Source organism: Piliocolobus tephrosceles, chromosome 19, assembly GCF_002776525.5.
Source record: "Piliocolobus tephrosceles isolate RC106 chromosome 19, ASM277652v3, whole genome shotgun sequence".
NCBI lineage: Eukaryota > Metazoa > Chordata > Mammalia > Primates > Cercopithecidae > Piliocolobus > Piliocolobus tephrosceles.
In genome coordinates this window covers 53,637,024-53,652,353 of record NC_045452.1, presented here as the reverse complement: position 1 = coordinate 53,652,353, position 15,330 = coordinate 53,637,024, and the positions used below count along the sequence as shown (strand labels likewise).

The window sequence follows — 15,330 nt, the reverse complement described above, 5'->3', positions numbered from 1 at the left end:
AAATACATGGGAAGTATCTAAATGGCAGAAGAGTGTTGGTCATAAAATCCTCACGGACAAGATGGAGAAATATGGTCCAAACAATGTTTTGGGGGATCCACACGCAGTTGAATCCCATGCTCAAAGAATGTTAATCAATTGTGTTGTATGACGGGAGTTGTCTACTAGACTGTTACATAGTTCTTTCCTAAACAAATCCATGTTCATCATGTTATTAATGACTTGAATGAGAGTTTTTTGGTTTTTTTTGTTTTTTTTTTTTTTTTTTTTTTTTTTGAGACGGAGTCTTGCTCTGTTGCCCAGGCTGGAGTGCAGTGGCCGGATCTCAGCTCACTGCAAGCTCCGCCTCCCGGGTTCATTCTCCTGCCTCAGCCTCCCGAGTAGCTGGGACTACAGGCGCCCGCCACCTCGCCCGGCTAGTTTTTTTTTTTTGTATTTTTTAGTAGAGACAGGGTTTCACCGTGTTATCCAGGATGGTCTCTATCTCCTGACCTCGTGATCCGCCCATCTCGGCCTCCCAAAGTGCTGGGATTACAGGCTTGAGCCACCGCGCCCGGCCGAGAGCATTTTTAATAAAATTCTCAATTTGCAGAAATGTTAAGCTTGGAAGGTTAATAATGTAATTATTATTAATAATTTTTATTAATTATATTATTAATAATAATACATTATAATTAATGTATTATTGGGCAACAGAATCAATCTGGGAAGAATCACAGTAGTTATTTCCAAACTTGGGTTCAAAAAATCCAGCTGCATTACATTAGAGGATGGATGCCTTAACAGCCATAGGAAAAGCCTCAGAGAATTTAATTCATTTTTCATAAATAGGATGACAGTTTAGTTGCATATATGTATATGGCTGTATGTACACATATATACACACCCATATAATTCAAAAAGGAAGGTATTTCTTACACTTAGTTTTACCGAATAACAATGACATGTGCTTTTTTTTGAGACAGTCTCTGTCACCTAGACTGGAGAGAAGTAGTGCAGTCATAGTTCACTATAATCTCAAACTCCTGGGCTCAAGTGATCCTCCAGCCTCAGCCTCCTGAGTATCTGGGGCTCCAGGAATGCACCACCATACCCGGCTAATTTTTTTTATTTTTTATTTTTTAGAGATGGATTCTTGCTCTGTTGCCTAGGCTGGTCTCAAATTCCTAGCCTCAAGCAGTCCTCCCACCTCAGCCTCCTGAGTAGCTGGGATTACAGGCATGAGCCAACATGCCCGGCACCACATGCTTTCTTTGATGCTGAGTTTTCCATTATTTGTGAAATTGACACAGATGATGATGTAGAAGAATTTTAAGTAAGATGTGGGGTAGGGAGTGGCAGTAGAATACTTGAACTCATTGAACTTCAAAGATCGCTTCCGTTCTTTTAATCCTGTGAATTATTACACATCTCCAAATGAATGCAAAAGAATAGCACACATTTTATTTTTTAATCTGAGAAGTTTTTAAACTTTAGTATTTTCCCAAAGCTTAAGTTCTGTTAATATGTTTAATCATTTTTGAACCATGTCTTAGAAGTGAGTTAGTTGAATAGGCTTCAAAATCATTAAAGTATGCTTTATGATATAGCTGCAAAGGGGACCTTTTTTTGAACGTTTTCAATTTAATGACTGCATCAGTCCGTGTAATCCACATAAATTTATGCATAGTTTATTTTGCATTCCAGATGATCTCAACATAAGTGGCATCATAGCAGCCGTAGTAGTTGTGGCCTTAGTGATCTCCGTTTGTGGCCTTGGTGTGTGCTATGCTCAGAGGAAAGGCTACTTTTCAAGTAAGTGAATTTCACCCTTCTTTGGCAGATAACTTTCTATGGCTATGGAGTTTATTTATGAGATACTGTTTCTCCTAGGAAGTTTTTTTTTTTTTTTTTCCAGGCAGAGTCTTGCTCTGTCGCTTAGGCTGGAGTGCAGTGGTGCCAAAATCTCCACTCAATGCAACCTCCACCTCCCAGGTTCAGGTGATTCTCACGTCTCAGCTTCCCAAATAGTTGGGATTACAAGCGTGCACCAATACACCCAGCTCATTTTTGTATTTTTAGTAGAGATGGGGTTTCCCTATGTTGGCCAGGCTGGTCTCGAACTCCTGGCCTCAAGTGATCTGCCCGCCTTGGCCTTCCAAAGTGCTGGGATCACAGTTGTGAGCTGTCGCGCCTGGCCCTCTCCTAGGAAGTTCTAACAAACTCTGGAGAATATTGTTCATTTATTTTCTGCTATAGAAAATGTTCAGGATGACATGCAGGTGGCTTATGAAACACCTTGGCAAACCTAGGGAGAAAAGGCAAAACTGCCTAGTTGCAAATTCCAGAGAGTACCACAGAATATGCAAGAGATCCTTGGAGTGGTGCAGTGCAGCGAGACAGAGATATTCAATGTGAACAGATATTTATAGTATCTTTGCATGTTTTTAAGATTTTTTTTTTTTTTTTTTTGAAAGAGTCTCGCTCTGTCGCCCAGGCTGGAGTGCAGTGGCGCAATCTTGGCTCACTGCAAGCCCCATCTCCCGGGTTCATGCCATTCTCCTGCCTCAGCCTCCCAAGTAGCCGGGACTACAGTCGCCACCACCATACCTGGCTAATTTTTGTATTTTTAGTAGAGATGGGGTTTCACTGTGTTAGCCAGGATGGTGTTGATCTCCTGACCTCGTGATCCACCGGCCTCGGTCTCCCAAAGTGCTGAGAGTACAGGTGTGAACCATGCCCGGCCAATATCTTTTTATTTTAAGTTAGGAATTGTATATCTCAAGATATAAGTTGATTTCAAATTTATAAAGAAATTTCATTGAAATAAATAAGTGAAATATTTCATCAGTGTAGAACAGTGAAGTGTTGAATGTTAAATTTAGGACAACTGTATTTAGAAGAGAATTGTTCAGCTGGGTGTGGTGGCTCACGCCTGTAATCCTACCACTTTGGGAGGCCGAGGCAGGTGGATCACTTGAGGTCAGGAGTTCGAGTCCAGCCTGGCCAACATGGTGAAACCGTGTCTCTACTAAAAATACAAAAATTAGCCAGGAATGGTGGCATGCACCTGTAGTCTCAGCTACTCGGGAGGCTGAAGCAGAGGAATCACTTGAACCTGGGAGGTGGAGGTTGTAGTGAGCCAAGATTGTGCCACTCCACTCCAGCCTGGGTGAAAAAGCAAGACTCCGTTGCAAAAGAAAAAAAAAAAAAAGAGAATTGTTCAGTCAAAACTAGAAACCTATTGTATTTATGAGAACTACTTCTGTACACCGTTTTGAATTCTTCAAATTTAGACCTTTTGTAACTTCACACCTCCATTTGATGATGCAATAGGTTTGATGTAAATGGGTGAGATTTAAAAATGTTTTATTCTCTTAATGCATTTCTTCACTCTCTAATATTATTGGAGAGCTCAGAAGCTGCAGCACTCTATCAGGTCCACTGGCAATAGTGTATAAAATAAAATTTTTAATTGAATTACAAATTTATAGCATATACAAGTTCTAGACCCATTGTTTTACAGCAAACATTAATTTTGGAATTTAGATTTTTAAAACAATTTTTTTTTTTTGAGACAGGGTCTCACTCTGTCACCCATGCTGAGTGCAGTGGTGTGATCATGGCTCACTGCAGCCTTGACTTTCCAGGCGTAAGAGGTCCTCCCACCTCAGCCTTCTCAAGTAGCTGGGACTACAGGCACATACCACCACGCCTGGCTAATTTTCTTTTAATTTTTGTGGAGACAGGTTCTTGCTCTGTTGCTCAGGCTGGTATCGAACTCCTGGGATCAAGCAATCCTCCCACCCCAGCCTCCCAAAATGCTAGGATTACAGGTGTGAGCCACCACTCCTGGCCTTAAAAAAAGTATTTTGTGCCAAAATAAAACTTAAATATAAAATGTGTTCCTAATAATACCTCCAATTAGGTATTATGTCTCATAAAATGTTTCTGTGGACATGGATTCCAAGAGATGCCCTATAATTAAGAATAACTGGGCTGAGTGTAGTGGCTCACACTTGCATTCCCAACACTTCGGGAGGCCGAGGCGGGAGGATCGCTTGAGTCCAGGACTTCAAGACCAGCCTGGGCAACATAGGGAGACCCTTTCTTTATAAAAAATAAAAAATAAGCTAGGCATAGTTGCACACACCTTTAGTCCCAGCTACTCAGGAGGCTAAAGTAGGAGGATCGCTTAGCCCAGAAGGTCGAGGCTGCAGTGAGTTATAATCTCACCACTGCACTCCAAGCTGGATAACAGAGCAAGACACTGACCAAACAAACAAAAAGAGCTGCTCTGTCAATTAATACTTGTTCAGTGCTTCAATGTAGTCCACTGCAATGTAACTTTATGAATTGAATCCAGCTGTGTCCCCCTGCTGGTCATCAGTGAAAGTACAAACAAATAAGATGACTCAAAACTCTTGTCATCTTTATACCCTAAAAGAATACCGGTCTGAGTTTTTTTAATGAGGAGTTAGTAAACAAATTTTCCTAAAGTACTGAATTAATTAAAAGTTGACTTGAATATTAGGGGTTCGTTACCTAAGAATGTTACTCTCATTTTCATCTAGCAGAAAAATCTATCCAAGAGAACCATATTCTTGAAATTATGTTTAGGACAGAGGTTGGCAGACTAACACCTGTGGACCAAATCTGCCCTCCCCACCTATTTTTCTATGGCCTATGAACAAAAATAGCTTTACAGATGAACATTTACAATCTATTTGATGATAGGGACTACTGACTTTGAACCCCAATTAAAGAGAAATGTTATCTTCCCCAAAAGAATTCCATTTCTCTGCCTGCTTTTCAAGATTTTTATTATTATTATTATTTTATTATATTTTTTATTTTACCCTTAAAAATGTTTGGAAATTTGTTTGCTCTCTTGTTATCTAAGTACCTACATAGTATCCTCTTGGCCCCAAAGCCTAAAATGGTTGCTGTATGGCTCTTTACCAAAAAAGGTTGCCAACTCTTAACTTAGAAGTTATAAATGTCAACAAGATTAAAATTAATAAAAATAAATTAAACCCAAACTCATTTTTATATGAATCTGCATCATACCATAATAACCCTTGCATTAATGATACATATTTTTTCTTTTGCAGAAGAAACCTCCTTCCAGTAAGTATACTTTCCTACAATGCATGTCTTTCCTCTATGTCAACTACTTTTCTATTAATCATCTGCTTAGAGTCAAAAGAGGGAAGCTGGGTTATTTGTGTAAGTTTGCTCTCCCAAGAAGTTACTCAAGTTTATCAAGAAATACATCTGTATTAGGCTGTTGAGCAAGCTTTAATAACTTGCTGATCTGTTGGATGTGGGCTGTGAGAGAAACAGAGAAATACCCGAGACGGGGTAATTTATTTTAAAAAGAGGTTTAATTGGCTCACAGTTCTGAAAGTTGTACAAGCCTGGCACCAACACTGCTTGGCTTCTGGGGAGGCCTCAGGAAGCTTTTACTCATGGCTGAAGGCGAAGCAGGAGCAGGCACGTCACGTGGCAAAAGCGCACGTCACGTGGCAAAAGCGGGAGCAAGGTTGGGGAGGTGCCATATACTTTTAAACAACCAGATCTCAAGAAAACTCAGTCACTATTCTGAGGACAGCATCAAGGGGGTGGTACTAAACCGTTCATGAGAAGTCCGCCCCCCCCATGATCTCATCAGCTCCCACAAGCCCCACCTCCAACACTGGGTATTACAATTCAACATAAGATTTGGGTGAGGCAAATATCCAGACTCTATCAACATCACACTTCACACTTCATACCTACTTGTAAATGATAGTACAGAGAGAATGATGATTACCCAGACAAGAAAAGTGGTCACTAATTTGATTTCATCAGCATATCTATAAACTAATTTTAAAAAATTCACTGTATTTTGCTAAATTGAAATTTTTCACATAAAATTTTAGTTAACAGTCATTTCTTATATTCATTGAATACCAATTTTGCGCCTAACACTGTTCTAAGGACTGGGGATACAGTAGTGAACAAAACAGGCCAAAAACCCCACAAAACTCTGCCTTATGGAGCTTACATTCTAGTAGAGAAGGGCAGACAATAAACAGATACTAGTATATAGTATATCAGATGGTGGTATTATGGAGAAAAATAAAACGAGTAAGAGAATATAGAATACAAAGGGTAGGAGTGGAGATTGTAATTTCAAATAGGGTGGTCGGGAAGGATCTCACTAATAAGGGAGTTTTGAGAAAGGCCAGAAGATGGTGAGGAAGCAAGTTGTGCAAATAAGAATGAGAAGAGCGTTCAGGCAGAGGGGAGAGAGCAAACTGAAAGATCCTGAGGCCAGGCAAGCCTAGAGCATCTGAGGGATGTCAGCGGGACCAGGGTGGCTGGAACAGAGTGAGAGAAACAGAGATGAGTGTACACAAGCAGCGGTGGGGGCAGACTGTATGGAGTCCCTTTTAGGCAGTTGTGAGGAGTCTGGCTTTGGTCTGAGTAAGATAGAAAGTCACTGGAGGGCATTAAGCAGAGGAGTGGCATCATCTTAATTTTTCAAAACTCACACTGGCTTCTCTGTTAAGAATAAACTATGAGATGACAAAAGGTGGAAGCAGGGAGATCAGTTAGCAAACTACCACACTAAGCGAGGCAAGAGAAAACGGCGGCTGGTACGAAAGCAGTATTGTTGGAGATGCTGAGAAGTGACAGTGTTTTGGATATAATGTTTTAATAACTTGCTGATCTGCTGGATGTGGGCTGTGAGAGAAAGAGAGAAATCGAAGATGGCTTCGAGGTTATGAGAAGGATGGAATTACCATTTACGGAAGTGTGGAAGATTTTAAGAGGAGAGAGTTTGGGAGTGGTGATGGAGATAAGCGGAGAGGTTGGAGTGTTTGGAATTTTAATATTTGATATGCTTATCTGATTCTAAGTAGAGGTAATCAGTAAGTAACTGAATATTCAAAATCTAGAGTTTGGGGAAATAACTGGAAATAGAATTGTAGGAGTCATTGGTACATGAAATATGGATGAGCTCCCCAAAGCCCTGCAGTTTGTACTTATGACTGTCCTTCTTGCATGTATGGATGTGGCAGACCCAACTTTGGCTCCATAGGTGTAGAGAGAAGATGGATGACAAACTATCTGAGGCCATGGCAGTTGGGAGTGGAGAAGAGATACTGAAGCCATCATGGCTTCAGTTTGTCATCTCCTAATTCCTTTGAAGAACTGGCTGCCGTTGACTTGCTGTTCCCAGATTTCTGGCTCAATCCTGGTCTCTCAGTCTCGTAAGATCCTAATACAAGTCTAGGTTGAAGTTCAAATTATCAAGAACTAGCAGTAACAAACCCAGTGAGTTCAGAGGGGCACAGTAGCCTGAAAGTGCTGCTACTTCCCACCCCTATCCTCCAGGTGATTGTGAGGACTTCGGCTTTTATTGAGTGACACAGAAAGTAATTGGAAGGTTTTGAGCAGAGCGGAGACATCATCTTACATTAAGTGGGAAGGGTGACATCGCTGCAGTGAGGGAGATTATTCTTCCATCAATATCTCTAGCAAATCAAGTAGTAATCTGGTGGGGAGTAACTTCATTCCTAGACATATGCCCTGACATTCATTAAATCTGTGGCCTTCAAAATATGTTGAATGACAAAATGGATGACTGGAACCCTAGTCAGTATGTAAAACTTTTTCCATGGAAAAATAAATACATTTTGAGACTATAATAGTCAAGCTTTCCAAATGTTAAATGTTAATATATTAAATTAAAAGTTAGTAAGTCTCTGGTTTGTGCATTCCACAAAAACCTTTCTTTAGTATACCAGCCATAAGCTACATTTACGTGCACAAGGCTTCACACTGATGTTTTGTTGCATGAGTTTCTCTGTGAATATTGTCTGTAAATATAAGTAATTCAGCAAGAATTGTTGTCTTGTTTTCTACCTAAGATATACGTTCATGTTCTTGCTGAGAAAATGTACGGAAGTAAAATTAAAAGAGCATATATGTTCCAGATTGAAGTGATAATGCAGTAAATATTGTCTTTTATATTCCACAAACAGGAAGAGTAATTCTTCATCTAAAGCCACGACAATGAGTGAAAATGTGAGTATTTTTAAAGCATATTTATAGAATGAATGTGTTTAGGGAATAGGGCAGGGAAATGAATTATATGGACTTTGTGAATTTACACTTTTAATACACTTTGCACCAGTGTCTATCACTGGTGTTTAAAAGGAGCTAAGTAGATGTTAGCTTCTGTACCCTGTCTAGGATGGCATGATAAAGATACCTGGCATTTCCAATTGCAGAAGTGATCTTTAATCACATCACGATTTGTTTCACGGTATTTTCTATAATTAGTCTGTCTTCTTAGTATCACTAGGTCTGGCATTATCGGCTCTCTTTGACAGATGAGTAAATTAAAACACAGGATCTTACAGGATAACAGTGGTGGAGCTAGGACTCAGGCCCTTTTCTTCCCTGTAGCTTGACCAAGCAGAGTGGTTCCAGCAGATCTGTGGTTCTAGCACTCACCTTTGGTTATGTGAAGTACTTGGAACATTTTAGGGCTAGGCAATGTCTTAGTCATTTGGGCTGCAATAACAAAAATACCATACACTGGGTAATTTACAAACAACAAATTTATTTTCAGTTTTGGAGGCCGGGAAGTCCACAGTCAAGGCGCCAGTAGATTCAATGTCTAGTGAGAGCCTGTTCCTCATAGATGGAGCCTTCCTGCTGTGTCCTCACACAGCAGCAGGGGCAAAACAAGCACCCCCCGGCCTCTTTGATAAGGGCACTAGTTCCATTCATGAAGGTCCTGCCCTCATCCCCTGATCACCTCCTAAAGGCCCCACCTCTTAATATTGTTGCATTAGGGATTAGGTTTCAACATATGAATTTTGGGTGACACAAACATTCAGACCAGACCATTATATTTGAAAGGAACATTTCAGAAATGTTTGAAAAGACACAGTAATTACCTAACTCAGAGGGTTTAAGGAACATAGACATTTGGACCCTTTGTAAACACTACATTGATGCAGCAAATACCATTATTACTCAGATTTTGTAGCTCTTTGGATGGATATTCAGCCTTCTGGATGATTCTCTCAGGAATATAGTGGGTTGGGCCGGGGTGAGTTCCTATGGTTTTAGAGGCCTAAGTCGTTTCTTGAGAAACAAAGCATGGGTTCTCAGAAACACTTTACTCATCTATGGCAGGAATTCTCTCAGATTTCCTCTCAGTAGAGTCTGGAGGGTGGGGCAGGGTGGGGGTCGGGGGAGGGGGGAGCCTGGACATCAGTATTTTAAATGCATAAGTGATTTTAATGGGTAGTAGTGTTTAATATTCACCCATTTTTCTGTACAAATTTGATTTTTAAAAATTGTCCAGAAACTATTACAGAATTCACCTTATTTTGTGGTTTACTACACTGAAAACATACTGATGTTTAACTAGGGGACAAGAAACTTTGTTCCTGGCCGGGCGCGGTGGCTCAAGCCTGTAATCCCAGCACTTTGGGAGGCCGAGACAGGCGGATCACGAGGTCAGGAGATCGAGACCATCCTGGCCAACACGGTGAAATCCCGTCTCTACTAAAAATACAAAAAAAAAAACTAGCTGGGCAAGGTGGCGGGCTCCTGTAGTCCCAGCTACACGGGAGGCTGAGGCAGGAGAATGGCATGAACCTGGGAGACGGAGCTTGCAGTGAGCTGAGATCTGGCCACTGCACTCCAGCCTGGGCAACAGAGCGAGACTCCGTCTCAAAAAAAAATAAAATAAAATAAGAAACTTTGTTCCTACCATTTTTGTTCCTACAGTTTACAGAAAGTACTCTCGGAGTGTAGAATCAAATACTCCCATCCCTCCAAACAGTATGAAGCACATTGTGGCTAAATTGAATGAACAAAAGCCATTTATTTTTTCTTTGACTTCCTCTCAGTCGCCCTCATCAGCTAAGAGCTAGAGTCCCCTTCAGTTCTCTTGTGCCCTACACCACAGGGTTTCTCAACCTCAATACTACTGATACTTTGGGCCACATCATTCTTTGTGTAAGGTGCTGTCCTGTACATTGCAGGATGCGTAGCAACATGCCTGTCCTCCAACACTAGATGCCAGGAGCATCCTCCTAACAGGATTTATCTGCCTCTGCCTTCCAGTCCTACCTCTTTACTCTCTGGGCAAAGCTTCAGAGTACCTTGTCTGCTAGGAGTTAGTTAATTAATTCCCCATAAAACAGGTTTAATTAAATATATACTGGTTTGGCTAGGTGCAGTGGCTGACGCCTGTAATCCCAGCACTTTGGAAGGCCGAGGCGGGTGGATCACAAGGTCAGGAGTTCTAGACCAGTCTGGCCAATATGGTGAAACCCCGTCTCTACTAAAATACAAAAATTAGCTGTGCATGGTGGCATGTGCCCGTAGTTCCAGCAGATTGGGAGGCTGAGGCAGGAGAATCACTTGAATCCAGGAGGCGGAGGTTGCAGTGAGCTGAGATCGTGCCACTGCACTCCAGCCTGGGCAACAGAGCAAGACTCTGTCTCAAAAAATAAATAAGATAAATAAATAAATACTGGTTTTTACCTGTAAAATTCTTACAATAAATATAGCTTGATATTCATAAGATTTATGTTTCTTTAAATATGAATATATTTAAACTTGTTTTTTGTTTCTTTTCCTAGGATTTCAAGCACACAAAATCCTTTATAATTTAAAAACTCCACTTTTGAGATACACCAAAACCACCGTTGTTACACAAATTATTAAACTATTATAAAACTCTGCTTTGTCTGACATTTGCAAAGAGGTACATGAGGAAATGAAAGTGGTATTTCATTTTAATTTTTATGACTACTAACTCACCTGAACTTGTTATTTTAAACAAACAGTTCTGTCCACACCTAAAATACGGTCTGGCTTCTTGTGTCTGGACTAAGTTAAAAGAATCAAAATACTTTGTAATATTCTGGGCTTTGGGAAATGTTAACCGCGTCCTAACTTCTAGAGAATGTTACTAAAATGTAACATACTGATTGTGAAGTTAATCCACAGATCATGAAAATATAAATCAGACTCTGTGCGACAGTCTGATTTAGGGGGTCCAACAAATACTCTGACAGATGCAAAAGGAACCTCTGGTCTCATTTCTGTCAGACTCCTCTTTTCTCCCCTCATATCATCTTATTCCGATGCTCGTTCATCACTAACATATCCACAGAAAGGAGGAAGCGGGATGGGTCTTAGGCCCGAGGATTTGCACTTAGTGTTTACTTCCATTCCTGAGAACTAAAAGCAACATCAAAAGAAATACCTAATGGCTGGAGCCCACAAGTGTGCACCACAGGATTCGCCTGGTGTGTGTCACTGATTTCTTCATTAAATGTAATTTTGACAGTCAAACACAAACCAAAGTGGCTTATTTCACCCCTACTGCTGCTTGCCACTGCTTCCTTCTTGTAAGATTTCTTTGAAGAGGATCAGTGACCTTGGCATCAGAACTCACCACCGGAGGCTACACAAGTTTGCAGATACCTTTCCCTGCAGGAGCGGTGACTTCACATCTTTCTGTCTCTAAAAATTGTGCAGTGACATTCCGGGTCAAGTTCCTTGGTCAGGGGTTGCCAATTCTGCTTTTGGAAAAGGATGTGGGGGAAGAAGTAATTGTCTACAAGGAAGATGAGATGAAAAAGCTCACTGACTCCCTGCATCTGGTACTCCTCTTGATACATAGTGGGCACATGAGAAATGGTTCAAATGAAAAGTGGGTCTAATGTGGGTTTCTCAACTGATGAACCACAAAAGCCTCCAGCTACTATTACAATGTGAAAATTCCAATGATCCATTTACCAGAGCAGTTAGACTATGTTAAAAATGCATATCAACTGTAACTTCTTTTAACTACCGAATTGATATTAAAAACAAAATATGGCTAGGGCATGTCCTGTTCTTCTGGGTAAATCTGGATGAAAAGGTCACTTGCTACCTTTGACAACTATGAACATGGTTAATCTTCTTTTCTTTTTTTTGAGACAGTCTCACTCTGTTGCCCAGGCAGGAGTGCAGTGGCACAATCTTGGCTCACTGCAACATCCGCCTCCCCTCCGCCTGCCAGGTTCAAGCAATTCTCCTGCCTCAGCCTCCCAAGTAGCTGAGATTACAGGCATGTACCACCACACCTGGCTAATTTTTGTAATTTTAGTAGAGATGGGTTTCACCATGTTGGCCAGGCTGGTCTCGAACTTCTGACCTCAAATGATCCACCCGCCTCAGCCTCCCAAAGTGCTGGGATTACAACCATGAGCCACCGCACCCGGCCGGTTAATCTTCTTTCAAAAGAATCTTCTCTTTCTACCCAATTGGCAAGGCAAATCCTCAGGATTCACTGAACAAATGGATTAAGCACCCACTGAGTGCCTAGCATGTGCCTGGACACCAGGCCACTGGGAAGATGCTCCCGCTTTGACTTAGCTGTGACATTCTGTGTCCCACCAGATCCCTTCCTGGAGGTCAGGCTTCTGTAACATGGCTCTGCCCCCAAAATCAAATTTTCACCACATCAGTCAGGGATCAGCAAATATTTTTTGTAAAGAGCCAGAAAGTAGGTATTTTAAGTCATAAGGTCCCTGTTAACAACTACTTGACTCTGCCATGGTAGCACAAAGGCAGCCACACCCAAAATAAGCAAGTGGTCATGTCTGTGTTCCAATAAGACTTTATTTACAAAAACAGCAGGCACAGACGAGATTTGGCCCACAGGCAGATTCCCAACTCATGGTGGTGAAGGACAGAAAAAAACACCTGTTTACAAGCTTTTGTAAGAAATCAGGCTAAATATTACCTGTTTGGGTTGGAAGATTTCTGTGGTTTGAGGAATGCTTTCGTCTTGCATTGGCATGCCAAGAGGATAGATGACTCTGAAAGACGCCTCTTCAGACATACCTGTCATCACACGAGATCAACTTCTTCAGTTTAAATGACACAAATCCATATTGTGGAGGGAAAATATGTAGTGCCTTAGCTTCACTAATAGTTGTAAAACTTCTTTTGAAGACATCAAAGGCTAGAGGATTCATTTTATGCAGTGCGAACATCTAACACTCTCTGTGTCAAATATATATTGTACATTACCTTAAACTATTGTACTAGCTAGGTAACAATCCTTGTATAAAGAATGTTTTCTCCCACACAAAGGGCACAGTATTGAGCGCTAATTTCGTAATTATTAAAAGTATGTATATGTATCTGTGGGTCACTGGTGTCCAGACTTGTATTTCCATTTGTGTTTACTTGAGGAATTTGAACACTAACAATTGGTAAAATCCCATTGTAATTCTTACAGCATTTTGACTTTACTTTCTTGCAGTGAATTGTGTTGTGTAAAGATTGGGGCTTTAAAATCTTTATTATATTAGCAAGCTTTGTTTTGTTTTCATTATTGTTGCTGTTGTAACTAGATTTAATTTATTTTTAGTTGGAGGTTTGACCTAACTAAATCTGGACCAATTGTTTTTCAATACAACTTTGCAAAGAACTTCCTTCATCCACAGGTGGCTTTGTTTGATTGAAGTCTACACTAATAAAAATAGCTGAACTTGTTAAACTTTTTAGCCCCATATAACAGTGCTGGGAAAGAGTCATTCACCTATTGTTATTCATAAAACCCAGGAAACTACACCCTCTTACCTTCTGTAGCTATAAGGCTAGCTGCTGGTTAGCTGTTTAAGATTAGAATCTCACCATCTCTGTTTGGATGGCTGCCAACTTCTCAAATGCTGAGAAAAATGCTCTGAAAATAAAAAGCAAAAACTATTTATTGAACACTTCATATATGTCAGAGGTGGGGATGGATGGGGGTGAGGATGTATAAGACCTCATTCATCTCAACGATACTATAAAGTGGGCAATGTCATCATTTTGCAGATGAGGAAACAGTTACTGACTTGCCAAGTCCACGGCGCTGAGGAGGGAGGAATCAGGGTCTGTGTCTGATCCAGGATGTTTCACACACCATGTTTTTCTCTACCCCATGATTTCCTTTTAAATTCCTTGTTGTTATTGTTGAGATGGGGTTTTGCTCTGTCACCCAGGCTGGAGTGCAGTGCCGCAATCATGGCTTCCTACAGCTTCGACCTCCCAGGCTCAAGTGATTCCCCCAGCTCAGCCTCCCAAATAGGTGAAACCACAGGTGTGCGTCATGCCCAGGTAATTGTTTATTTATTATATTTTATTTTTGTAGCAGCGGGGTCTTGCCATGTTGCCAGGCTGGTCTCAAACTCCTGGACTCAAGCGCTCCTCCCTCTTCGGCCTCCAAAACTGCCGGCATTACTATAGGCCTGAGCCCGGTCCTTTTACTGATTGATTGATTGATTGAGACGGAGTCTCGCTCTGTCACCAGGCTGGAGTGCAGTGGCGTGATCTCGGCTCATTGCAACCTCCAGGGTTCAAACAATTCTCCTGCCTCAGTCTCCCGAGCAGCTGGGACTATAGGTGTGCACCACCACACTTAGCTAATTTTTGTGGTTTTAGTAGAGACAAGGTTTCACCATGTTGGCCAGGATGGTTTCGATCTCTTGACTTCGTGATCTGCCCACCTCAGCCTCCCAAAGTGCTGGGATTACAGGCGTGAGCCACCGCGCCCGGCCAAGCCCAGTCCTTTTAAATTCTTGTGTTATTCTCTGTCACTTTCCCTTCATCCTCAGTTATCTCTGGCCCCTCCACAGCCTTCCAGTCTCACTGCCAGACAAAATACCTTTTGTCGTGCCTTCATCCCAAACCAGTCTAAATATCACAGTGGACCATTTCATTCTCTTCCACTCTCCTGTCATTCTCCGAAGATGCCCAAATCTCTAATATTATTTTGAAAAATATTGAGGCTAACCAGGATGAATGCATTTAAATCCTATCACCACTACTGCCCCCTCCTATCTCTTAATCTCTCCATCCTTAGCCTCCCATTTACATTGACTACCTCATTCATTGTCTTATTCGATTCTTCAGTCACTACTTTCACCCTTTTATCTCAGGCTTTCACTACTATCTCAACTTTTGTCTCCTAGGAACTTCTACCCTCAAGTACCCTCTCACAACATCAATCTCTCCAGTTCCAAAGGCTCCTTTTCCCTCTAATCTCTTCTTCCCCCCACCCCGTCCATCAATTTGCCCCATTTTTCTCGAACCATGTCAACTCCCTTCTCCCTTCCCCTGGCTAAAACCCTTTCACTCTTCCTTTACCTAGTCTATCACAAAACCTAAACTCCTCAGCCTGGAGTTTCCCACCCATCACAGACATATCCCATCATATTGCCACAGCCTATGTATTCAGCTACATGTTCTACTAACTTCCTTGGTTGCCTTATGCACCCATTAAACTGA

The 15,330-nt window shown here is 41.3% G+C and overlaps 1 protein-coding gene across 3 annotated transcripts in view; it reads left to right on the top strand.

Moving 5' to 3' along the window:
• JAM2 (junctional adhesion molecule 2) overlaps positions 1-13,543 on the top strand; it is a 77,301-nt gene extending 63,758 nt beyond the window's left edge. For 2 of the 3 annotated variants that reach the window (XM_023189900.2, XM_023189907.1), the window contains 4 exons: positions 1,687-1,794; positions 5,094-5,109; positions 8,016-8,058; positions 10,641-13,543. In XM_023189900.2, coding sequence (XP_023045668.1) covers positions 1,687-1,794; positions 5,094-5,109; positions 8,016-8,058; positions 10,641-10,673 — 200 coding nt within the window. In that variant the 3' untranslated portion in view covers positions 10,674-13,543. Of the gene's footprint in view, positions 1-1,686; positions 1,795-5,093; positions 5,110-8,015; positions 8,059-10,229; positions 10,580-10,640 lie in introns of those variants that run through there. The other variant, XM_023189894.2, reaches the window with a different exon arrangement.
• Positions 13,544-15,330: the final 1,787 nt, after the last annotated feature.